General features: G+C 50.6%; 2 protein-coding genes across 5 annotated transcripts in view; one reads left to right on the top strand and one right to left on the bottom strand.

The window, feature by feature from the left end:
• ZNRF1 (zinc and ring finger 1) overlaps positions 1-19061 on the bottom strand; it is a 92027-nt gene extending 72966 nt beyond the window's left edge. Inside the window, exon 1 of one of the 2 annotated variants that reach the window (XM_019497307.2) lies at positions 18300-19061. In XM_019497307.2, coding sequence (XP_019352852.2) covers positions 18300-18732 — 433 coding nt within the window. In that variant the 5' untranslated portion in view covers positions 18733-19061. The remainder of the gene's footprint in view (positions 1-18299) is intronic. The other variant, XM_059713731.1, reaches the window with a different exon arrangement.
• Positions 19062-25409: 6348 nt separating this feature from the next.
• The window catches only part of WDR59 (WD repeat domain 59), a 75324-nt gene continuing 73925 nt past the window's right edge, over positions 25410-26808 (top strand). For all 3 annotated transcript variants that reach the window (XR_009455224.1, XM_006262196.4, XM_059713730.1), the window contains exon 1: positions 25410-25513. Coding sequence is in view for 2 of the 3 variants with exons in the window: in XM_006262196.4 (XP_006262258.1) it covers positions 25460-25513 (54 nt within the window). In the remaining variant the exon portion in view is untranslated. The remainder of the gene's footprint in view (positions 25514-26808) is intronic.

Here is a 26808-nt window from a genome sequence, read left to right as displayed (position 1 = left end):
TTGAACAGTGTGGGCCCAAGGACCAAGCCCTGGGGGACTCCACTGCTCACATCCCTCCAGGTCAAATATGACCCGTCCACCACCACTCTCTGAGTGTAGCCCCTCAGCCAATTTGCTATCCATCTGACTGTGTAGGCATCAATGCCACAATCGCCTAGCTTTTTAATGAGAATGGGGTGGGAGACAGTGTTGAAGGCCTTCCTGAAGTCCAGAAAGACTACGTCCACTGCAACACGTGCGTCCAATGATTTTGTGACCTGATCGTAGGAGGCAATCAGGATGGTCTGACAGGACCTGCCCCTAATTAAACCATGCTGGTTGACCCTGAGCATCATCCTGCTGCTGGCCCTTCACAGATGTGCTCCTTGATGATCTTCTCAAAGAGCTTCCCCGGGATCGAAGTAAGACTAAGAGGCCTATAGTTGCCTGGGTCCTCCCTTTTTTGAAGATGGGGACCACACTGCCCCTCTTCCAGTCGTCTGGCACCTGGCCAGAGCACTACGAGTGCTCGTAAAGCCGTGCCAGGAGCCCCGCGATGACCCCTGCAAATTCCCTCAACACCCTAGGGTGGAAAGCGTCTGGACCTGCTGATTTGAACACATCCAGCCCCTCCACAAGTTCTCATAAATCCACATATTCTCTCTCCGTCTCTCTGAAACTCAATGCAATGGATGAGGGGTCACTACAAAGGAGAACTGGGAACAGTCAAGAAGAATCCAACTGCATCAAGCTTTGCTCTGTATTTTGAATTCATACTGAAACTCAAGCCATTCTTTTTAGTCACTTGTAGTATTTTAAGTGGGGCCCAGGATCAGTACAGATAAATACTGTATGTCCTCTTTCCTTGACTTCCATCTCAGATAGTACAAGTTGAACTGGCTCTCCCCTGTTCCTGTAAGGCTGTCACCTGCCAGCACTAGTGTGAAGAGGAACGGTGAATGGCAAAGTGCCATTATACAAGGAGTGAGACAGTGCCAGATTTTATTTACCTGAAGGTCAACTCTACTTACCCTACAGTGGCATCTTCATCTGTACCATCTTTACCTTCATCTCCCTGCCACAGTCACAGGCAACACAACGGGGATACTTGGGAGGTTTTCTGAAGAGCATATCAACTGAGCCTGCTGTGCCCACTTGTCCGTTGGGGCATCTCAATGGACCACCTAGATGACTTATAACACCCATGGCACAAAGCACAGGGGCTCTCTCAGATACCAGTACTTGCTTTGATCATTTGCTAATTCAGTGCTACTGCCTTGAGCAGATTTCAACAGGTTCTTAACACTAGCCCTGAAGCCAGGGGAGAAGCCAGCTATAGCTGAGGAGACTTTGCTTATACAATAGCTGCTGTGGACCCAACAATTCCAAAGGAGAACAAAACAGGCTCCCTCACAGTCTTAGATGGGCAACAGAAGTGCCAGTTCACAACAAGCCACAGAATCTGTCCAACAGCAGAAAGAGCACTCTGGATTCACAAATCCAAAAGACAAAGTTGCAAAAACAGAGATTCTGACTTTGAAGTTTGGCAAACAGTTTAAACTGGAAAAGTTTATTAAGGTGACTGTCGTAGGGAGAGACAAAAGGGAGGACCCAAATGGGCAAGGGGGGGAACCCCGGGAGCAGGAGTCCGGGGTAAAACAGAGGGGAAAAAACAAAAGTAAAAGGGAACACTCACCTGCAGCGAGACCCGCAGCAAAGCAGGAACACCGGGAGGAGACCGCGCAAGTCATCAGCCGCGCCTTCATACAGCTGCAGCCGCCCGGTGACATCAGCGGCAATCACCGGTCAGCGGAAATAAAGCGGGCGGCCAGCAAAGAGGTGGAGGAACAGACGCCGGGAGAAACCCCAGCCGAAGGGGCCTCCATTAAGCTCCGAGCAGAGCGAGTGGCACCGGAAGCAGTGTTCCCCAGCCGGGGAGGATCCGACGCCCTGTGTGGCAAGCTAGGAGCCATTGGCTGCAGCAAAGACAACACTGCACTAGGAGCTGGAGCTCCCGTGTGAAGAACTGAAGAACAGGAAGGAAGAGCCTGGAGGAACCCTAAGTCCAGCGGCCACTGTGGAGAAGGGGGACAGGCCAACCCACTACCCAGCATCCGACCAGGTGGGATGGTGGAGGGCCTCAGGGGCCCGAAGATATAGGAGCCAGGGCTGCGAGGGAGAGGAAGCCCGGGGAGAGCCACGGGGTACCACGACCACGCGGGGAGCCCAGGATAGCCTCATAAAGTCAGGGGGAGCAGGATTTGTTTGATTAGGCCTTATGAGCCGGTTGTGGGTACCAAGGGGTACTAAGAGGGGTGTCTAGTATGCTTTTTTTTTTTTTTTTTTTGGGGGGGGGGGGGGGGGTTGTTGTGATATGGTTTGTGTTTCCCACTTCTGGAGGGGTTAAGTATCAGGGCACCGGGGGAGACCTGATGGTGGTGTGAGCCTCAGGATCGGAGTTAGCAATAAGGAAAGTCAACATGCACGAAAACCTAGGAGACACTAGGGGCCCGTCGCTTGGGAGTGTGGCCACAGGAACAACAGTGACCTGCCAGGCTGGGTATAAGGGCGAGGTAAAGGGGAGGTGGAGCCTCGCAGAAGACCGCCAGGGAGACAGTGCGCCCTCGGGGGAATCGGAGTGGTCCCGACCCCCGCACTGTAGTAAGATTCAAAGTCGTGGCGGGCAAGATAGGGGAGGACCACATCGGGGGCAAACATCCACTCGAAAGGCCACCTGGGATAACACGGCGGACATCATCCTCTATCCGAACCAAAGCCACCCAGGACAAGATGTTCGAGGCCCAGCGGGCACAATGACATCATGGGGAACCACAAAATGAGTCATTTTTCAACTAAACCATGCTTTTCAAAAGAAACATACAAAGTTCCTGCATTAATGATCAAGTAATTCTACAGCCTAAATGGTAACCCACTGAATAGTCACAAACCCTCACTTCTTAAACATAGATGCTTTTCTCTGAACAGAGGCAGCTTTGCCTAAATGACAGAAAAGCTCCAGTGCATGGAATTCCCAGCCCCAAAACCAGAGTGATATGGGAGCTCTTTCTGGTCCGATCACTGCTGCTGTGAACCCTTTTTTGAAGTGTCCCCATCAGGTCTGAAGACATTCCATTCCATTTGCCCTGATACTGAAGACACTTCTGCCTGAAGCTCAGCTACATCAAGATACTCATCAGTGTGCATTATCATGCATGAACTGGTGGTGCAGTGGGATTCAGTGCTTATTAAGAGCAAGAGCTTACTCCCTCAATTAAGACACTGGGAGATTTGGCATTTGTTTCCATGGGAGCAGGCTCAGATCCTTAATCACTGGCCATCTGGCTGACATGCCTCAGGATGAAGGGACATTTCCCTAGACTCACATAGTAACAGGCCACAGTTTGACAATTTGGCAGAGAGCAGAACACCGGCTACTGACCTTATTGGCCCAGGTCCAACAATGGCTGAAAGTACATGCCATTCCTCAGTGGTTTGCAAGACTGCTCCATTGTACCAGGGAGGAGTGGGAGGAGGTTGCATGAAATACTTGGAAGTAGCACCAAACATTATCACGTCTTCAGAAATTAAAATGCAAACTTTGGGCATTTTCCACCAGTAAGCCAAAAACATCTGCTTTCCCCAATGCTAAGTGGCTCCCCAAATCATTTGGCCCAACTGACAGGTCCCATTCTAAACGCCAGGAATCCTTCAGTACTGGCACACAGCAGTTGCCTTCTCATATCCAGCCTGGCTTCCCCCTTGGGCATCTCTCCTTGTCTGCTCCTGACGAGCATAACCCCAGATCCCTAGACCCTCACAATGGCTCCTATAGGAAAGTGTTCCCTATATGCTGGGAAAACACTTACCTATTCTGGCACTGCGTAAGCTGTCTACCTGTGGGCTCAGTGCATCACACTGTACGGAGATAGGACCTGTAACCAATGCTGCACAGATACTTATTAAATCTCAGCACACATTGCGTGACACTTTGCATGCAGGTGGAGAATGAAAGGCCTAAGGCTAGAATTGCTGTGGCAACTATTCTTGGCAACTACAAACCCACTCTAGTGTAAATCTGAGTTTACAGCACAGAGCAACACTGGAAGTGTCTGAAGAAGCACTGCTCTCAACCTGGTCTTATATCAGGAGGGAGGGCAGGGGAGGACTCCAGGCAGGGAAGAAGCCCAGGGAAAAGTGGCCCAGGGAAAAGCTGAGTGCAGGGTGGGGGCTACCCTGGCTGGGGCTACCTGTGCCTGCTCAAGACAGCCCTGCGGGCTGCGAGCAGCTGCAGCAGGGAGCACCAGCCATGGGGCGGGCAAGGAGCCGCTTTCCCCCGGGCTTATTCCCAGCGTGGAAGAAAGCGGCCTTTCCCCGCCCCATGGCACGGGCAAGCAGGGGGGCTCCACCTGCTGTCGCCACACACAGCCCCGACAGGCAAGCCCAGAGCTGGCGTGGGGCCCAGGCTGGCAGCAGGGCCAGGTTACAAGCTGGTGCTGAGCACAGGGAGGAAAAAAGCGGCCCCTTGCTCACCCTGTGGCTGGCACCCTGCACTGTAGCCGCTTGCAGCCTGCGTGCGGCTGCCTGTGCCTGCTCCAGACAGTCCTGCATGGGCTGCAAGCACCTGCAGCAGGGAGCGCCAGCCATGGGGTGGGCGAGGGGCCACTTTTCCTCCCACTCCTCACCAGCTTCTTCCCTGCCAGCAAGCAGGGGGTCGGGGCTGTGCATTGTCCCCTGCCTCTACCGCAGGGCTGGGGGGTACTGGGAGTGAGCAGGTATGGGAGCCAGCAGGAGCACAGGGTCTGCACTGGTGACCCGGGGCCAGTACCAGCAGGGCCCAGAGCAGGGTGGCAGGAGCGCGGGGTCCCAGCCAGCAGGGGCTCTACGGAGCCGGGCCAGCTCCCCCCCTCTCCCTGCTGGTGCAGCCCAGCCCAGCTCCACAGACCCCTGCCAGCCTATGCCCCGCTTTGGGCCCTACCAGTGCTGGTCCTGGAACATTGGTCCCAAGACATTGGGACATTGGTCCCAAGATGGTGACCAGGGGGCGGGGCTAACCACACGGCACTCAGCCTGCTGAAACTGGGTAAGCAGCCCTCCGCCCGAAATAACTGCCCGCCCCTGCATTAGATGCACCTTCTCAGCAGCCCTTCCCCACCTCAGTGGTATTTTGTTTCTTGAAAAAGACCATGGTTACATGTTAAGAGTCTTTAGAGGCAGCCCAGGTCCCCATGGAACACCAAGGAAGGCACTGCATCACTTAGCAGCAGCCCACGAATGAGAGACAGGAAGAAGCATGGCTCCTTTGAAGAGGCAGCTAAATACTTGAAACCTTAAGGGATAATGGTCCCACAATTAAACTTACTTGCTACACTTTGGTCAATCTGCATGACAGCAGGCTTGTAACTGGGAGCTCCCAGAAGAGAGCAGAGGGAAGGCATGCCACGCATGTTGATGCATATGGATGGGTATTTGGGACAGGAGCTGTGCCAACCTGGCAGTGTGTGGGGTTCAATGTTTTTCAGGATCAAAAAGGAATAGGGCATGTTATTTTACATTTTGATTATATTCAAATTTAGGGGCCTCGCAACTTCAATTATTTGGTGTCCCTTTAAAAGTTCCAATGGAATCCCAGGCACTCAGAAAGCAGCTGAAGCTTGGATCAAGCCAAGCTGCAGCACATTCATGAAAACAGGACAAAACAGTGCAATGCGCTCCAATTCAAATGAGAGACATACCAACCTCTCAAGGGAGGTCACTGCAGTCACACAGGTTTTGTGATCTTTTGCTATTGTTTTGTCTTGGTCTAAAACTGCAAGATGTCAGAGATCAAATAATCAAAACCCCACACAAACCACTGGCATTTACAGTGACGTTGTAACACTCCCTAAAATCTCTTCTGACATCCACAGTTCTCCCTCCTTCCATTGGGTGGCCAGCCATAGGATGGAACACATCACTTAGTCCTCACTTCCTGTGCTGAAGTAAGGTAGAGCACCACCCTGGGCATTTATACACATACATTTTTGAGTCTGCTCTACACGTGAGCGGCCGCACACTGCGCTGCATCGCATGCAGTTGTATAAGCAGCAAAATGCAGGTCAGCGCGCAGAATATGGTGACAGTGTGCTTTTGAACTAAAACACCTTTGATGTGTTTTAGTTCAAAAGCCCATCACCACCATTTTCTCAGCACTGACACGCATTTCGCTGTTTATACAAATGCATGCGCCACAACACTAAGCACTTTTAAAAATGCCAGGCGCTGCAGCACAAGCATGTGTACAAATGCCCTCTGCTCTTAATGAACTGCCACATTCCATAACAGAGGCAGAGGCATTACAGGGACAGCAAAACAACTTTTATCTGCTGCCAGAAAGCATCGTACTTAGGGAATGACCCTCCTAGATGACAGTCTTAGAGAAACCTACACTTTACAGAGCAGGAACTTAAGAAACCAGACTACAAATGCAGGGTTGAGCCACAGCCCCTTACAGACACACTCAGAAATGCCACTTTGTGTGTCATTTATAGAACTGACTTGGGCATCGCAAGCATGTCTCCACAGTTAAAAAAAAACAAACCTGTATGCAACAGTAAATTCCATCTTTGTTCCTAATCTTGTCTTCCTTCACTCCCAAATCCTGTACATTTCCATGCATCCCTTACCACCCAGCATCACCCTCTTTAGAATGAGGAAGAACACCATGGTAAATCCACACATCTTCCTCATAGTTATACCCTTTTCATAGGATGCATAGACATTACCAAACCAGGACCCCAGATTCAATTCAACAAAAGCATTGGCCAGCAGCTAGTTGCCTTACGATGGTATTTTCCCCCATAAAGCTTGTGTACAGAAAGCAGCAGTGCTATGGCACTTGAACTCAAAAATGCTGAGCCATCCAGTGCACGCTGGTGGCTTCAACCATCCACACCCTAAGCAGGGAGCAATGCTGCACAACAGTGCTATGCAGCTGGTCAAGGCAAACACAACATGTCTTTACCACAGAAGATTCAGTTCCACCTGGTTTCCCATTCCAACTGTCAGTCTGCAGAGACAGAAAGAACAAAGGGAAGCTAAGCACATAGAGCAGGCAGCTACGCCACATGCTCAGCCATGTGCTTGATGTACTACTCTGATGTTCCTGATCCCTCGGTATAAGGCTGCTTTTGCCAGACAAGAAATTCCCCAGTTCCAGCCCTGTGGCAAGTGCCATGCTATAAAGAGGTCAACACTCTTAGGCAGTAACTTGCCACCTCTAGAGAGTCAAGGACAACTGCAAAGCTTGTTCGCATCATACTGCCATAGAAACATTTTATCCAATTCAGGCTATGGACAGACATAACTTCTAATTTTTTTTTTTTTTTTTTTTTTAGGGTGAGAAAGTTGCCACTTACAACATAACTGGTCAATATCTGCATGCTTCTATAATCATACAAGTATGCTAAATCACTAATTTAAAGCTGAATGAAACAGGGTTAACACTACAGCAGCTTCTCTCTCTGTACACCAGCTGAAATAATAGCTATGCTGGAGCATTTAATATTGGTTATCACTTGATACCAATGTAATTGTTGCATCTGTCCACATCCCCAACTGCCTAGTGCTGGCACAGGTCATGGCTGAGATGCATTGCCAGAACTATGCAAAGAGCCCAGCTCTGGTGCAGTAGTGGGTTGGTTGGGTCAGGATGAGAAGAGCAAGGAGGGCTATAGGTCAGGATTGAGAGAAACAATGGTCATGAATGGAGGAAGCTTGCTTGCACTCTGATCTGTCACAGGCTCTCAAAACCTTGCCTTCATGCAGCAGGTAGACTTCACACACCTTAAAAGAGGTCTAGAGGTGAAAAAAACGGTTTTAAGTTGGGTTGAAGATGGAAAACTGCCTCTTGACTGCTCTAAACAGCAGAACCAAAATAACATGGAAGAAGTCTGGCACCTTAGCTCCACAGCTGAGAAGGTATGTGAGACTTGCCAAAGAAGTGCTGCCATACAAGTGTGTGGGATGGAGGAAGAGCGTGAGTTGCACCAGGAAGTGCTTTGCTGCAGTCTGGTTACTACAGAAACACAACCACTTGGCCATGACTCGGAAGGTTAGATAGAGGAGAAATACCCAGCCTTGCAGATCCTGCCCTTGAACATGGCTGTTCTGTTTTCAGTGGTGATCTCCCCCTACACTCTTCAGCATTTCTGATATGGTTTCATCTCTGCAATACGATGGAGCCATTCTGACTCATTCTCTTTGGACCAGCACTACCTCGTGTATTTCCTGCTTGCTTTCTTCAGCATGACTAAGGCTGCTGGAGGTGGCTTTGATAGATATATCTATCTTTTTGAGAAGTGGAAAACCAAAGCATCAGAAATACAAAGCACTGCTTCTCACAGGCGGGTTCAGAGGAACAATCCCTCTGAAAGCGACAGGATCCCACCTACACAAGAGTCAGCCAATCTGAAAGCAGGGAGATGCTGCCTTGAATAACTATCAGCAGCTGCCTGGTTATGCAGCCAACGCAACACTTACTTGTAGGGTACACTTACTGTTATTTTTCAAGCAACACTCACAGCTACTAAACCAACATTTTGCACATCAGTCACTGGTAACACACTGCCCTTCTCTGTAATTGAAGTTACTTCCTGTAACCCGCCACCCCCCACTGGTGCTGGGCAGGCAGGGGGTGCACAGTTGGCACGGGGCTCCCAAGGGAAAGGCAGCAGAACAGAGCCCCGAGCCCAAAGTAAGCACCCTGCATCCATGCCATGCACAGAACTGGGGGGGCATATCCCCCCCCATACCTTCCCCGACAGTGGAGGAGAGGAAGCAACCCCACACCTCCTGGATGAGCCTCCCGTGGCTCTGTCCTACCTCCCACCCAAGCCCCCATGCACCGCCCTGGATAGACAACAGCCCCAGCTCCAGCCCCACTCCATCCTTTACTGTGGGGACCTCAATCTGTGCGTCATCCCCCCACCCCTTCCCCTCCAGAGACTTACCTACAGGGAGCTGCTCTCCATGCTACCCAGCTGTATTCCTGGCCGCAGCCGCACACATGTATGGGGCACAACCTGTGTCTCGCTCCCAGCAGACCCAGGCAGGACCCCTTGCAGGCTAGAATGCTTCCCTCCTGCAAGGGGAAACTTGCCATTTCCTGAGGGATCCCAGGCATCCAGGGCCCCCGGCCCCACGGGGGAAAAGAAAACCCAGGTGTCCAGGACCCTGGCCAGTATGCATAATTATCGGTAAACATTATCAGCTGCAACAGCCAAAAAAGCCAATTATGTCATTCCTCCTTTTATCAGTGCTGATCCGCTAGGCAACTGATATATCAGCACACCTCTGCATTAGACCCATATCGTCTTGCCATGTATATACACCATTTATGTTTCCCCCTAGTCAATCATCCCTCTGGTCCCCAAACTACACCTAAAGGCAAGAAGGTTGGTTGCTAGCAGGCATTTATTAGAAGATAAGAGTTTTTTGGTCCCTTAAAACAAATGCTCCTTATTTGTTCATTCAACAGTGGCATACCCAAAGATTGTGCCAGCCTATACCAGTACTGATAGGCTCTAAACTCAATGAGCTAAGATTTGAAAGCCACTATCATTGGGAGATGGCAAGTAGCAAGGGCAACCACCTGAGAAACAGATACTGGAAATACCAAGGGCAGAATTCAGTTGGTCTTTATTGTACAGGAGATAAGTCAATACGAAGAGAGGACATAGATGCTTTTTTGATACCACCAGACACAAAAGAAAGGGAAACGTGAAAAGCTCTGAAATGTCAACCCCAACCCCAGTTTGCTCCAGGCAGCATGGCATTCCACAAAGCAGAAATTTACCTAGCTCATTCCACACCAGCAGAGCACCTCTACAATGAAACAGGTAGACCCAACAGTAGGAGTCCTTCACTTCAGACATGCATTATGAACCTCCCAAACATCTTGGCACTGAGCTACACACAATGCCCACAGCTGGCAGCATGACAGCAAGCAGGTACACATGCAAAGCAAGGAACCAAATCAGTGTGGTGACTTGATGATGAATTCTGAAATGAACTGAGATCCCGCCCCCTACCATGCTAGGATGTGAATAAAAGGAAGTTTTAAAGGCATAAATAGCATTCTGCAGCCAATTCTCACCGACTCTCCATAGGTGTTAGTATCTACACGCATGCCTTTGAAATTCTCCTGAGCTCTTAGTACAAAGCAGGCACACTCACCCTGATCACAGGTTTTCCACAGAGAAGGGCATATGCTGTAAGAACTAAACTAGAAATTCTACCATTAGCTGTTCTATTCACAGGTCAGGGGGAACCACAAAACTAGCCAGAAGCTGGAGCACAGCAAGCAAGCTGCAGGCCATCTCTGCTTTAAGGCCCCAAGCCTGCAAAAAAATGTCCCAAGAGCCAGTTAGGTTTCAAAACAGGTGGACAAGCATGTGGGCTGTCCAGAAGCCAGTGGCAATTGCACTGAACCTACTGCCCTGTTCCACTTGCATGAACCCCCATTGGCTCAGAGGTGTACACCTACCTATGTGAGCAGGGGTGACAAAGCTAGCAGTCCCTTCACAACATCTGATGACATAAGCTGTTACTTACAAAAGTAACAGCATCTCTGATTTAATTGGTATATAAAGGTACAACTCTACCCTGTCCTCTGCCTGACTTCAGGCTAACCAGCAAACTACCTCTGGTCTCAAAAACTGAGACCAGAGTTGGGGAAATAAAAAAAAAAAAAAGAAGAAGAATCAGGCCACGTGCCTAATGCAATAGCTTGTATCCATTAGCCCAGTGCTGCTCAACCTTTCTAGATTCAAAGCACCCCTTGTTAGACCCAAGACTACTCTTTAGGCTTAAGGCACTCCTCAGAAAATGCTGGCTCTTAGTTTTAACTAGTCTTTTGACTATGGAAAAATAATGAGTACATTTTCTGTTGCAAAGAACTCAGAAAGACCACAGCGGATCAGCATGTTAAATACAATGGATTCCTATTTGAAATCTCAGGGTTTATCTTATGAATCTTGTTTTCACATCTAAGTGTTAACATCATGTGGCACCCCACAGCACCCTGGCTGGAAATCACTGCCTTAGCTTTTGTCTTTCAAACTACCTATACAGCCTTCAGTACCTCCAGTCTCTATTTGGCACATTTTAATATTCTTCAAAGCAGAAGATCATAAAGCTAACTGAAGAAAGGATGACTCTCAGTGTGAAAGCTCCCAGCAGATAGCTCTGCTAATTACTCTTGCTCTCAGAGTCCTGGGCTCAGACAGAACTCTACAAACATCCCTTGCTACTAATTTTGCAACAGGGCAAAGAATTCCATAATATCATCTTATTCTCATGGATGATGCCATAGGGTCAAAATATAAAGTCAGGATATCTGCCAGTGACTCTGGGTGAGCTGTTTACAAAGCAATCTCATGACTTAACATGGCCATCAAGTCCAGAACAGCACATTCTTTAACAGTCAGAACAGGGACTGCGATGACAACATTGTGGGATTCAAATTTTTATCCCTCTACAGAGACCCCAACTGCAAGCCTGTCTCTATATATTCAATTTATGAAACAAAACACAGGTAATTTCTCTGTCACCAGCAGTAAATCAAGCCAAGGTGAGCAAGAGACAGATTGGGCACAGGTAAGACAAGAACCAAAGGGCTATTCTGAGAGTTCCCTTATTTCAGAACTAAGCTTCCACCTTTTTGCTGTGCCTGCAAGTTTTCTACCAAGTACACCTCATTATTCTCCTAGGCCTAGAGAACTTGTCCTGATGAAACTTTGGCACACAGGAGATGTTTCAGGGATTAGATAATGCAAGCCTCTCAGAAAGGCGTGACTAAGCTTCCTTGGATGAAGACAAGGTACTTTTCTGAGTGATTTTAGGGAGAGATCACCACACAGGTTTGGGGTTTTTTTCCTGCGGAGAAATGGGGGGGGGGGGAATGGTGACTGGTTGCTTCTCTGGAAATCTTTGAATTATTAACTCCTGTGGGAAAAAGATGTTTAGCAAGATGCAACATGCCTTCTGGATACCTTTATTGTCTATTAGTGGGTCTAGAAATCCTCCCTTTTCCATCACAGCTCTCTCCATATCACTTTCATTTCACCCAGCTCTACTCAGTGACTGTATACTCCAAGCCTCCCGTTACAGGCACATCACACACTACTCTCTCCAAGTCACAAATAATGAGCAGTGCTTTGCATAGCTGTTAAAACCAGGTCACTGACTCCTGAGCATGCAGGCAGTCTTCTGCATTGGCAGCTAGCTCCTCTCTGTGCTCCAGGCCCAAAAAGTTTTCCAAGCCATGGCCTCAGGCACTGAGCACAACTCCCACTCACATTGCTGGCTCTGTGAACTCCCAGAAGCTCAGAAACTAAACTTCTGGAGGAAGACTGTTTTCTCTAGCACATTCACCTCTGCAAACTTTATAAGTCCCCATCCTCCTCTGTGCACAGCTGAGTAGCTCAGGAAGCTCTTTTGTTTTGCCCAAGGGAAAGGCTGGCTGAGGCTTTATATTTTTAGATAATAGATTAACTAAAAGCACCAACTTCCGTGCAGCTGCACCCCATGCACCAGGCTGGACCACCAAGCTTCATGGCTGCCGTTGTAAAAGAGAAGTTCCACATTGCATGAAGATACTTTTAAGCAAATTAAACTTAGGGGGTAGATGGGGGGATGGGTAGGGACTATTTGAGACCAGCCAGACTAGCCTGAGGCAGGAAAGGGACCCCCTTGGATGACTTCCCAGCACTTCTGTAGGCAAGGGACCAGTCCACATGAAGACTGAAAAGGACAAAGGAGCTGGCAGCCATTGAAACTCCCTTGAGGCAAATTCCAAAAGCTGAGCTTGCTCACTCTTGCTCCTTTGATGCCCTGTCACAAGTCTGACAAACAGAAACTGCCCCAAAAGGACTGTAGACTGGTTTATGTGCATGACAGTCACACACCATAGAGAAAGTGAGGCTCAGGATTTACCTGGCCCCAGAAATGTAGGCAAGGACAGCCCAAAAAACACTGCAGAAATCTGCTCTGGGATTTCTCTTAGGAGAAACAGCTTCCATTAGACACAATATGAGCCCAGGTGAGATCAGAATTACCACAGAATGTCACCTTCATGTACATGGTCTAATACAATGGAAAGTGTGACCACTATTTTGTGTTACAGCAGGAAGCGTGTGGTCCCCTTCCCACCTCCCTTGCAAGTCTACAACTTCTACAGACACAAACAGGACAATTTTAAAATGGTTAAATCTAATCTGCTAGTTTTGGGGCCAAATTTTTCTACCTCTCTGTGTTTTGATCTGTAAGACTACCTGGCAAGAGCACTGAGGGATAAGGGGGTGGTGGAGTGGGAGAAATAAATAAATAAATAAAACCAGATTTCAGACCCAGTTCTGATTTCTCTTATACCAATGTAAATCAAGAATAACTCCAGCAGTTGTAGTGACGTTACGTTGATATAAACGGAGATAAGGACCACACACAGAGTACATTAAGGAGAGGCAAATCTTGAGCTACTTTTGACAACACTGATCTAGTCTTGTGCCTGCATGCGCAAGCAGGTGAGTTAAGCTCACAAGCTAATTTTAAGCCTTCACAAGATTTTTGACTCAACAGAAATAAAAGAGAACTGATACAAAACCATTTAAGGGGCAAAAAAATTAAAACTGTTAGACACATCCAGAGGCTAACTAGTTTTATCTTGTGCTAACCTATAGGTTCCCCTCCCCTCCTTGCCCATTACAAGAGATCACCCGTGCCTGTCTGATTTGACATACAAAACATATAAGAAAAGCTACTTTTTCTAAATGGGGATTCCCCATGGATTCCAGCATATAATTTTTTGATCTAAGTTTAAAAACTTTTAGCAGTATCTTTTCCTCATGAGGCTTCAGGGCGGTGATTTTGCATTTGATGGATTCAGAAATGAACAAACAAGACACATTCTTCTCCCCCCACAATAGCACATTAATAAGTGAAACCTTTATAGTAGGCTTGTGCAAAGCGGCAAGTATTCGTTTTGGATTCAGACAATTTAGAGGACAGTGATTTGATTCAGAGATTTGAATCACTGTCCTAATTCAATTCGGCTGAATCAGATCCGAAAGATTTGGCACCACTTCGGAGATTCGGCCATAGACTAAACAAGCAGCTGACAGCTGCCTCCAGCTGGTAAGTCTATTGGGGTTGCAGGGAGGGAAGGGGCACAGGAGAGAGGGATCGGGGCTGGGACTGGGACAAGCTATCCAGCCAGGGAGAGGAGGGAACATTAGTCGGGGAGGGAAGCGGGGAGCACGGGATGCAGGCACAGCAGCAGTGGGAACGGGGGCTCTGCCGTGTTGCCGCTTGCCCAGCTGGCACAGGGGAGCACAATTCAGGTGCGGCTCACTCCGGGCAGAAGGGAGCAAGTGGCAGCAGGGCATAGGCCCCACTCCCAATCCTGCCACACCCGCATCCCGTGCCATGCCACACCCCACGCTCCCCTGTGGTGCCAGCTGGCAAGTGGCAGCAGGGCAGAATCCCCGCTCCCAGTGCTGATGTGGGTGCAGCAAGGCTGGAAGCAGGGGCTATGCCCTGCTGCCGCTTGCCCTCTTCCACCCGAAGCGAGCCGCGCCTGTATTGTGCTCCCCACACTGTGCTGGCTGGGCAAGCAGCAGGCAGTTGGGCATAGCCCCCGCTACCAGTGCTGCCGCACCCACACCCCGTGCTTCCCCCCTACCCCATGCCGGCTGGGCAAGCAGCAGCAGAGCAGAGCCCCCACTACCAGAGCTGAGAGTGGGAACTCTGCACTACTGCTGCTTGCCAGCTGGCGCAGGGGGACAGGTGCTGCTGCCTCTTGCCACCCAACACAGGGGGACATGGGCGGGTGGTGGGCATGGCAGCACTGGGAGCAGGGGCTATGCACTGGTGCCACTTGCCCCTTTGTCTGGAGCAAGCCATGCCTCGGCTCAGCAAGCAGCAGCAGGGCACAGCCCCCACTCGGAGAGGTGTTGCACCCACATCCTGCACCCCCTGCCCCCTTCCCCCATCCTGGCTGGGCACCTTGTCCCAGCCCCAATCCCTCCCTCCCCCAGTTATGAGCCGCTTCAGAAAGCCATTCCTCTTATAAGCTGTTTGGGGCTAGCTTGTCTCATCCACCAAGGATATGGAGAGCTAGCCAGAATGGGTCTTCATCTGTTGTGTTTTCTTTTTGCACAGCTGCAGTACAAGATCTTCATAAAAATAAGCTATGTTGTGCAAGGAGAGAGCTTTAGAATGTGCTATTTCCTTTGTATGCTCAAGCATAATATCAAGGGAGCTTGGAACTGCCCCAAACTGCAAGTTGAAAGTCTGGCCTGGTCTATAACTGCAAACTTAAGTCTCCTGGCCATTCCTCAGAAGCCCAAAACAACGAATCCAATATAACATGTCTTTCCCCCACTTTCTCCCTATTCCATGATGCTTGTCATACAATCCTCTTCTCTCTTTTCAGAGTTTTCTCTATGCTGGAGGGTTTTTCCTGTTGTTCAGAAATGAAGCAGCAGGTAATAGCTAGTGGCCAGTCTCTATATCTGCCAGGCAATAAACCACAATCACTGCAAGCCCAAAAGGCTCCTCTCACATCAACTGCCCAGTTAAAACAAATTATAACAAAGGACCAACACCCTCTGGGGATCAAAATACACTCACTTCCAATATAGCTCAGCATGTCAGCAAATCCCTGACTTCCATACTCAAGTCATCCTAACAAATGGATGAGCAAGTCACACAAACGAATGTCAAGGCTCCTCTACATTTACCGAAGATTTGCTGTTTCAGCCTTTCCACTGTGGCTAATGAAGCAATTTGATTCCAAGTGGTGGGAGGGGTCATCAAAAGCAGAACACCTAGTAAGAGGTATTGAATGTTTCTTACTCTAATGAAGATGAAAGGCTATGAGGAATTTTAGCAATACTTGTATGTCTTCTCTTCCCCCTCTCTTCCTCCCAAAACATAAACACTCCTCAAATCTCTGCAGCATGAATGTGACAGGAAGAGGGTTAATCATTTCAAACTAATTTTCAAAAAAGTTAATGCTCTACACTTCTTACTGCTGCACAGGAAGCAACAGCCCAAGGAAAAGGCTATTGGCTCAGATGTAACAAAGACAATAAGCTGTTCAAAGTTTCAGAGCAGAGCCACAATATTTCACAGGACCCCACAACACACACTGAAGAAACCTAGTGATTGCAGAATTTCCCAGTCAGCACAGCCATTTGCCTCCACATTTTAGAGGGCAGTAGTGTTAACTCAGCAGAACTTTGCCAATTCAAAATAATGACTGGGAGACCCATGAGGTCTTACTTACTAAATTTGCAAACTGGAGTAATTGAACACACATTAAGAGGTACAGATTCTGCCTCTCAAAAGTGTATTTTGAGAGTTTGGATTTAATTGTTCACTACGTTAACAGCTGATTAAATGCTACCAAGGGTACACCATGGTGCATTTTGTCTAATGAAGCCTTAGCTCTCATGACAAGAGTCTTTGAAATAAAACCTTTCCTGAAAAGACGTGACCATCTTTTGATGAAAATTTGTGATATTCTACTGCAGAACAAAAAACTGCTTTCATATGGTAACTTTCCTAGGACCTTACAGAATCTTCTTTTAAAAAGAGAAAAAGAAAGAAAGGAAGAGTAAGATGAAGTCTTTACATCATGTTACATAACAAGGCAACTGAAAATAGGTCCCAAGAATCCCAAGTCCTTACCCCACACTTCAACAACCAGACCTTGCTGACTGCCAAAGACAGACACAAATGCCTTGATTATCTAAATAAACAGTAGCATAGCTGGCAACATGCCGCATTAGAGGTTTTAATATAGGACATTGAGCAGATTCAATGCAACTGAGAGCAGCAGCCCCTAGGATCTGCAGGAGGGAGAAAGAGTAGAAGTGCAAGTCTTGCTTTGAACTTCATTCTCTTCTACCCACGCTTCAGTCCCTAATCAAAAGCCTTCCTGAAAAGGAGGCATTTGTCTCACGATATACTAGGAGATTCCCAGAACAGGTCACATAAGAATACTAACAATGTTTGAAAGGGAGAGAGGATGGGGAAGAGTCCCAGACTACAGTATTTCAGGAAACAAAAGGAGACATAACCCTGAAATGACTGCTGGGAAGGAGGACTCCCACCTCAATCTCTGTACCTAGCCAAAACTAGGTCAGGGATACAGTCTTGCTGGGAAAGCAAACTTTTTGCCCTAAAGCCTGGCCAATGTAAAGGCCCAAGAGTAAAGATCAGAAAATGGGGGGGGGGGAAGTAGTCTCATCTCTTCCCTCAGCCTGACAAATTTCCTGCAGCAGGGCCTTACTGGCTCCCCAGTTTTCTTAAATAGGCAAGTGACTTCATTCTCTCCGCTTCCTCCTGGGAATCAAAGCTCTAGCCTCTTCTTAGCCTGTTATCAGAAAAAATAAGGCAGGCCTCCTCCTCCTTCCTGTTTTCCTGAAGTCAATAGGGGTCCCTGCAAAGAGCCCCTTTCCAAACAAGGTATTGAAAGCTGGGCCACTAGCATGAATCATAGTGATTGTACACAGTTGCAGAACACTTTCCCTTAAGTTCCCCAGGAATGACAGGCCTCTGCTTTACATTTTATGATCCAAATCAACAAACACCCTCTAAAAAGCCTCTTCAGTTCTGAAATCAGTTCTTATCTTGACCTTAACCCAAATCCTACAAGTTCATGCAAGCCTCAGCTGTTACCCAGCTACTGTGGCAGTGACATGGAGTTGGAAGCAGTCAAGAGTGTTCTTCTTCTACACACTTGCCTAATTCATGGAAACAGACAGCTCTTAGTCAGACATCATCCAGCTGAGTAACAAGCTTCCCTGTCTAACTTTCTTCTAATTAAAAAAGGTTGCTGCAATCTGTTTTGTTTGGGGGGGTTTTTTTGTTTGTTTTTTGAGGGGGGGGTTGTTTGTTTGGGTTTTTTTGGAGAGAAGCTTGGTACGTCCCTCAAAGCCACAATGAGCTGCCAAGTGTCTATCAGCCGGGGCCCTGTTTTACCCCCAAGCCCAACTCCTGTTCAATGCTTTGGGCTAGCTTCCACCGGCAGGTGGAAGGAGCAGTACAGAAGCCCAGGGCCTTGTGAAGGAAACATAAAGCTTTCCTTTAGTGCTGGGAGACCAGCCAAGTCCTGCATCAGTCCCTGGGGAGGGATCCAGTCTGAGTCACACCGACTAGAGTAGACAGGACCTAGAGGGGTCTGTGTCTGGTTGCTGAAGCCTACCCCAGCCCCCTCCTCCCTCAGAGGAGCCCCTCAGGTGGGGGCCCCTCCGCAGGCCGCGCAGCCCGGGACTCACCGCTGTGGGAGCTGAACCACCGGGGCGTGATGTGCAGGGGCAGCGCGTCCGCCAGCGAGGCCCGGGAGCCCAGGTACAGCATCCCGTCTCTATGGTGACCGCCGCCCGTCTCCTGGTAACCGTTGCCAGGGGCGTAGGTGGAGTCCGCGCCCGCGCCGCCGCCGCCCGGGGCCCGCTCGGGGTCGCCAGCGGCCCGCGCCGCCGCCGCGTACAGGCCGAAGGGGACGGCGGCGGCGGCGGCGGGGTCCATGCCCATGCCTATGCCCATGCCGGCCACCGAGCTGACGGAGCGGCTGCGCAGCCCCATGGCACCGCCGGCGCGGTAGTGGCCGAAGGTGGGGGCGCCGCCCGGCGCAGGCACGGCGCTGTCGTCGCTGGACACCCCGGGGAAGGGGCCCCGTGAGCGGGCCGTGCTGCTCTGCTTGCCCCCCATGGGCGGCCGCGCGGGACCCGCTCCCGCTCCCGCAACGAGGCCCGAGGCGCCGGGCGGCGCAGGCGGGGCGGGGCGGGAGGCTGCACCGACGGGCGGGACCGAGCTACTAGCAGGGCCGCCCCCGAGCCGCGAGCATGGCCGTGCTCCCCCGCTGCGCGCGGACGGGCGCGGCGCTCCGCAGTCGCATCCGCCCGCCGCCCCGAGCTGGGCTGGGCTGGGCTGGGTTAGGCTGGGCCGGGCAGGGCCGGGCCGGGCCGGCGGCGCGGGGGCGATGGGCTCTAGCTCCGACGCATCGGGCCGCGAGGCGGGGCGGGCGCGCGGAGCCCGGCCGCGTCCTCCTGCCCCCGCCCGGAGGCTCTGCCCGCAGCACAGCCGGCCGCCCCCGCTCGCCCGCGCCGCCGCGGAGACAATGGAGGCCGGCGGGGCGCATGCTCCTCGCTCCGCCCCGCTCCTCTCCTCCCCCGCGCCCGGGAGGAGCCTGCGCTAACCCCTTCGCTGCCGCCGCGCCGGGCCCGGAGGGGGGAAGCGCCAAAAGCCGCCGCTCGCAGGGGGCCGGACCCCCGGCCGGAGCTGCCTGACGCCCCCGCCGGGGCCGGAGCAGCCCTGGGACCTGAAGGTTGCCCAACAGATGTCAGCTCAACTCCTTCGCCAGCCGGGAGCTGGTGGCCGCCGGCGCAGCAGGAGGAGGCCGGAGGCTCAGCCCGGCCCCAATCGCTTGTGGCACCCAACGAGGCGGCGGCAGAGTAGGCAGGTCGATTTGATCAGGTCCAGGAGCAGCTCCGGAGCTATTTGCAGGCACACACCTGTTAGCAGGATCAGGATTTGAGAGTTCAACTTCCCCGGAGCCCAGACTGCTTCAGTTTCTGCCTTGTGCACGTGCACAGCACATTGACAGGCCTTAGTGAACTAAAAGTAACCTGTCCTTGATTACTGTAAAGAAAACCTGTACTTAGGGCTTCTTTCCACGATGCTTTGGAGAGCCACAGATCTTACTGTTAGGAAGGTTTGTCTTGCACCTGACCCTAAACGTTTTCCTTTTCAATTTATCCCATTATTACTAATAGTTCTTAATTCTTTTCATTACGTGAAATATCTCCCCTTCCTTCCCATACCTTAAATCATTTCTGCTGGAGAGGAGACATATTTGTTGAGTATTATCTTGTCCTCCCGATTCCTAAGGCACAACCAATTTTGCCAGTTAGTTGGTGCTGAGCAGATATGGGGATCTGTGCATTGCATCGCACGCTTGGAACCACACACTGTGACAACACCAAAAATGCTATGATTTATTGTTGTGTGGAATGCTATAAACCAACAAAATGGCACACATTTTCTCAGATTTTTACAATGTAACAGTAGGCAAACAAGCCTGAACAGTGGGTTTCTTAGGTTTTTTCAGTTGTCAAGAACAAAAGCACCACTCACATTTTTATTTGAATATTAAAATACAAAAGAATTGGTAGCCCCTAATCATTAAAAAGCTTAGTGGGACAGTCTTAAAGGGGCACTGGCAAATTAATGCATGAAATACTGGTCCTCTGTGTCATGACCCAAAGGTCTGATTTTTTGTGTGTGCTTCGGCACTAAGAATTATCCCTATGGGTTTACAACTTCATTGCACGGAGGAGTTCTGCTGCGCAGAGAACCCACGTGCAAAGGAGTGTTCCCGCCACTTTGCAGCAATCTTTGCAGGGTGCATTTCCCTTTGCAACACAGAAATGCACAGTGCAAAGATTTCCCGCTCGTCGTATGCAAATTTGTGCCCCGCAATTGGCTAGTGCTAAATTATTCACACGTGGCGGCTAGCGATTGGCCTGCTAGCCGTATAAGAGGCTTGAGCAGTTTCCGCCCAAGCTGAAGAGGACTCCGCACCCATTTCGTGGGGACTCTGGGTGTGCGTGGCAGGGTAATAGAAACCCTGTGTGTCGCTCAGAGGAGTTTGGCGGCCTGATCCACCGCCCACCTCTTCCCGTCTTCGAACGGAGCCTACTATAAGACGTAACGACGAGTTTTATGCGCGCTTGTCCTGGACATCCGGAGTTTGTCTGCGTGGAGCCTTGCAACCTCCACGTGTGTTCGTGTTTTCTGTTGTAACCGCAACTCAAGCAAGTTCTCAGCCTACGCCACGACCATCTCGGTGTAAATAAAACAATCTTAAAATCAACCGTTATGTGTCTGTGCCTAATTCTAGCTCGGCGACCTCCCTCTCCGATCCGGCCTGCCTGGGCTACTGGCCACAGCCTGCGTGCAGAGCGACGAAAAGGGCCTGGGGTCAGACCCGGCCCGCACATGGCGACGAGGATGGGATCGGGATCGCCGCGGCACATGCCAATGGGATCAGAAGAGGGCTCGCTAGAGTTAGAATTAGTTGAGAACTGCCCTTGGAGAAGTGGGAGACGCAGCATAGCAAGCGTCAGAGAACTGGAGGCGCACCTCGCGTACCACCAGGCGGGCGGAACGGGCAGGAGATGTGTCCATGGACACCTTTCGTTAAGGGGAGAAGAGGGAACCCCAGAAGTCGGAGCCCTAGAAGGGAAAGAAGTATATCTTCACCCCGCGGCGTTCGGGTGTATCGTGGGCGATGAGCGGGTCCTGTATAGGCCCCTCGATGCTGTGACCCTTGCCAAAGTCGACCCGGCGAGCGCAGTAAGCCCAACCCCCACCCGGGAGTGTGTCCGTTGCTCACGGTGTGCCCGAGAGATGGGACAGACGATGCCAATCGGCTGGTTTTCTCCTTGCATGGTGGTGCCTAGACTGAGGGGTCGTGAGCGTCCGTCCGAGCTCCGCGAAGACCCGGAGACGGAGGACCGCACCGTAAATGAGAGAGTAGTCCTACAATGCGACAAGGGGGGAAAACTAAATGCAACCTTTCAAACTATGGCTGATTTAATGAGTGAAACTTTAAGCTTAAAGACCCAGCTGCATATGGCCGTTCGGGCGGTCGGAGAAGCGGCTGAGAAAAGGGATCTTGAAAAGCCTCAACAAGATGGCGCCGAGCGGAGAGAAGACCATGTGGAGAAGCCAGAAGTGAGGGATGGAGCTTCGGGAGAGCCCGCGAGGGTTCGGCCGGTAACTCCGCCCAGCAACGCAGCGTCGGTTCCGCCGACCGCTCCCCTCTGCTGAAGGGAGGGGGAGTCAAGTGGAGGAGTGCATCTGCCCCTCCCGCCTGAGACAGCAACGACTCCCACTGTAACAATGACTGCAGCTCCGACAGAAACAGCAACAGCAACGACAACTCGCGAAGAAATTGATCAGCCTGCAGTATCAAGCAGCCCAGTCATCAGTCCACAGAGTGCAGTTCAAGCTACCACCTATTACGCTCGTTCCAGAGCCGAACTGCAGAATTTGCGTAGGGAATCCAGGATACGATCCAACGAAACTCTGGCTGTGTGGTTGGGACGTCTAGTCGTGGAACTTGGGTCCGACCTCCTGGACCAGGAAGAAGCAAGCTTCTTGGTGAGACAAGCTTCATGGAGTAGGGGACATGTCACCGACATCGACATGGTGGCGTTTAGCATCTATTGGCCTATTCCGATTCCAGCGCTTGTGGCAGGAGTGATTGAACAGAAGGCCCACGCATGGCACGACGGCCGACCAGAGCACACCGGTGCAGAACAGCTTGTACTGGCTATTATCGGAGTTTCGTATTGCGCCTGGAACCCAAGAGAATGCACATTGGGACTAACACCGCTCCAACGAATGCGACCATGACCTCACCGTCACCTGCGAGACCCTGGAACTGTTCCGGTGACTCTCGACAGCATAGATAGTTATCTTAAAGTCTACAGGCAAAGAAACATCATGGTTTTGCAGATTGTGCTGAACCCACTGGTCGATCATCCTGTGAGTAGTCTCCTTCATCAGTTATCAAGACTGCGCGTCCTCATGGAGCCAAGACTATCCAGTGATCTTGAGTATCAACACCCGACTGAGGCTCAGAACACAAAACACTGCGAATCCGAGCGTCCAGTATTACGCCAGAGAACACAAGAGGAGCGATACATGTTTGGATACCTCCTGCAGCGCTCTGGACTTAATAAGAGACAGCTTCGGATTTTAGGAGACGCGGGACAATGGCAGCTAGCCTACGAGTTAGGTTTTCACTATCTAGAAGAAGGCGATGATGACTCATCGACGATTTCGTCGAGTTGCTAAACGTGAAAAGAAAGAGAGCTGTCCAGTATAAAATCGTGTTTACATATTTGTATTTAATAGTAATGATAAGTTTAATCAACTGCATTATCGTGCGGTCCTGTGTGATTTGTGAATAACCATTTTGAGAGAGTTCTTTTACAGATCAGGGATTCAGAGTGCGTGGTGGAGAGAGGCCCCGAGAAGGACAACATCACCGAAAGGAACGAAGGCCTGATGCGCGATTCCACCATGACGCCCACCGAAGTCATGATCATTCAGTATTTTGTTATGAATGTGATTTTATGTATATGTGTGTGTGTCGGTTATTATTTGATTCGATCCCTTGAGGACGAACTTTTATTGTTGACTGATTTTGTTTTTGCTCGTTTAGTTTTGTGAACCATTGACAGAGCTATGAATAACCCAGATGATAGGTTTGAAGTATAATTCTATTGTGCCTTCAGCAAGGGGGGATGTCATGACCCAAAGGTCTGATTTTTTTGTGTGTGCTTCAGCACTAAGAATTATCCCCGTGGGTTTACAACTTCACTGCACAGAGGAGTTCTGCTGCACAGAGAACCCGCGTGCAAAGGAGTGTTCCCGCCACTTTGCAGCAATCTTTGCAGGGTGCATTTCCCTTTGCAACACAGAAATGCACAGTGCAAAGATTTCCCGCTCATCGTATGCAAATTTGTGCCCCGCAATTGGCTAGTGCTAAATTATTCACACGTAGCGGCTAGCGATTGGCCTGCTAGCCGTATAAGAGGCTTGAGCAGTTTCCGCCCAAGCTGAAGAGGACTCCGCACCCATCTCGTGGGGACTCTGGGTGTGCGCGGCAGGGTAATAGAAACCCTGTGTGTCACTCAGAGGAGTTTGGCGGCCTGATCCACCGCCCACCTCTTCCCGTCTTCGAACGGAGCCTACTATAAGACGTAACGACGAGTTTTATGCGCGCTTGTCCTGGACATCCGGAGTTTGTCTGCGTGGAGCCTAGCAAGCTCCATGTGATTGTTCGTGTTTTGTCTGCGTGGAACCTTGCAACCTCCACGTGTGTTCGTGTTTTCTGTTGTAACCGCAACTCAAGCAAGTTCTCAGCCTACGCCACGACCATCTCGGTGTAAGTAAAACAATCTTAAAATCAACCGTTACGTGTCTGTGCCTAATTCTAGCTCGGTGACCTCCCTCTCCAATCCGGCCTGCCTGGGCTGCCGGCCACAGCCCACGTGCAGAGCAACGAAAAGGGCCCGGGGTCAGACCCGGCCCGCACACTCTGAATTTTGCCATTGACTTCAGTGAAACCAAGAATTCACTCTTTATATTGGGAAATTCACACATCAGTTCCACAAGGATTATCTTCAAGTCTAGATACAGAATTTTTGCAATTTAATTTACTTTTCATTATTTATGTGTGTTACATTTGCATTTCACTCACTTCACTGTGAAAATTCTTTCCTAATCAGCTTCTTTCATGTTCCTATACATTGGCATAAGCCTTAAATGCTGGAGCTGTCAACACTGGTTCCAGTTCCTCAGGGACTCTAATATTTGTTTTAAATTTAGTAGGGTGCAATACCCATTTGACTTCAGTGGGACTACACATGATAGCAGTGTTAAGCAAATGCACAGATCGGTGATTCTCAACCAGGATGCCAGGCCACCCTGGGGTGCTTTGACATCCTTTCAGGAGTGCCATGGGGTGCCAGACCTTAGTACTGGTAAGTGTGCCTACTGGATTCACAAGATAAACCTCAAGATCCTGGCCTGTTGTGGTCTTTCTGAGTTCTGTGCAACAAAAGATGTGCTCTGTTGTGGACAAGAAGTGCCAGGCTGGGGCAGACCAACAGTCCAGCTAGCCCTGTATCCTGCCAACGTGTGGCAGAAGTGGATTTTGTAGACTAGAGGGAGAGCGTTAAACTGGTATCAAAAGCACTGGCACAACCTTCTGGCACCACAGGGTAAGCGAGCGGTGCAGGACCAGCCTGTGGGCCAGATTGGCCCCTGCACCCCAGGATTAGGCCTGCACACCTGGATCTGGACTGTGCTTTCCCAGGACCCCATGCAACCTCCGCCAGGCTGTGCGCCAGGATCAATGCCTTGGCCCCCATGCCACATCTTCCTGGCTTTGCATGCCAGATGGATCCCTGTGCTGCCCTGCACACCAGATCCAGCATGCAGGGTTATGACCTATGGGGCTCCCCACAGCCCTGTGGAGAGCCCCACGAGCCGGATGACAAGATGCCAGGGTTGGATCCGGCCTGTGGGCCAGAGATTGAGCACCCCCGCTCTAGAGCTGCTATTCAGTACCCTCTGCAGGGTCTATGATCGTTGGTTTGGAGCTGCCAGAGGCCAAGGAAACCACTCCAACCGCTCCCTTCAAAAGCCATTTACAGATACAGAGGATCAGCCCCTGCACCAGGCGATCTGCAGGGCCCACTGCCGCCAACCGCGCAGGCCACCTGCGCCGCAGGGAAGGCGCGTCTCTGCTCGGCCTTAACCTCGCCGCCTGCGGTCATGCGGCCCGCGGCGAACTACAGCTCCCAGCAGCCCCTGCGCTTCCTCTTCCTGGCGTCACCTGTTGCTCTGGGCGGCCAAGATGGCGGCGCGCTGGAGCAGCGAGAACGTGGTGGTGGAGTTTCGGGACTCGCAGGTGAGCTCTACCCGCCGCCGCCGCAGGGCGCATGCGCCCGCCCCCCCTGCCCGCCCTTGCTGGGGGCGAATCTGCTGTCCCCGGGAGGAACCCGGGCTGCAGGGCAGGGGGTTCTCCGCTTCCGTCGGCTTTGTGCTGGGGGGTGGCGGGGCTTGAGGCTATCCCGCACAGGGCGCTGCCCGGGGCCCCTCGCCCGCAGCCGGCCGGGTCTGGACCGGAGCCCAGCAGGTGTTGTTGCCGGGGTCCCACAGCCGGTGCTGAAGTGCGGCTGCTTTGTGGGAGAGACGCGCCTGCCGTTCCTTGGCGCAGCCCTTGACCCACCCTCCCAGCGCCTGCAGCTCCTCTGGGCAGCGACTGCCTCGCCAGGGCGGTTTGTCTGCGGTTGCTTCGCATCCCGCGCGGCCTGTGAGCCGCGGTGCTGCCCTGGTGTGGGGCCAGGCCGGGAAAATCCAGAATCCAGCTGGAACCGTGGGGAAAATCTAGATTTGAGTTGGACGGTGTTAACCCAGTGAAACCGTGTTTCTATCGCAAGTCTTTCGCTGTTTGTAGTTACAGTTTAGGGCCTGAGTTGCCTGTGAGTAGGAGGGCAAAACCAGCAGCAGCAGTTACTAGAGAGAGATTTCTCTCTGTCTCTTCTTTTTTTTTTTTTTTTTTTCTTTGTGCTCTTGCACTTGCATAATATGTGGCTGCTTTCAAGAACAGTCTTTGAATAGAAACTTTCCTCTTGTTTTAGCGAGGGTTTTGAGAAGCATCAGGGACAGAAACAAATAAAATGATGCTCTGAGATGGCTTTGTATGGCCCTGATTAATGTGGTCTCATTGTTTCCACATATTTCTCATCTGTTCTCTTGTCTTACACTGGCATTGTAAACCCTTTGGGGTAAGGGTTGCCTCTTTGTCCTGCTGTTATAGTGCTTAGCAGAGATGGACCTTGTCCTTGAGCACGATGGTAATAAAGATAACAAGTAAAACCACCAAAACTAGCCTGAGAGACTCAGGGGGCTTGTGTTTTACCTACAATTATTTTTAATTTGGTTTCGGGAACTATATAATTTTCCAGTAGCATCCTTGTAATTTCTTTAAAACAAAGTTTTATGAAACCTAAAGGACAATGCATACTTGAGCAGTAAAATGGATTCCATGAATTTAATTCATTTTCAGTCATTTCACTTAAGTACTTATGTTTGAGTGACACTTTTTTGTTACCTAACAGTATATATAGCTTAAAATCTGGCACTGTCCCTGATAGGTGAGGGGACTGTTTTTCTGAATATAGGTTTCCCTCGCTTTATGTT

The sequence above is a fragment of the Alligator mississippiensis genome, chromosome 10 (genome assembly GCF_030867095.1).
Source record: "Alligator mississippiensis isolate rAllMis1 chromosome 10, rAllMis1, whole genome shotgun sequence".
NCBI classification, from domain to species: domain Eukaryota; kingdom Metazoa; phylum Chordata; order Crocodylia; family Alligatoridae; genus Alligator; species Alligator mississippiensis.
The sequence above is the reverse complement of the archived record's forward strand: the minus strand, read 5'-3'. Positions and strand labels throughout refer to the sequence as shown.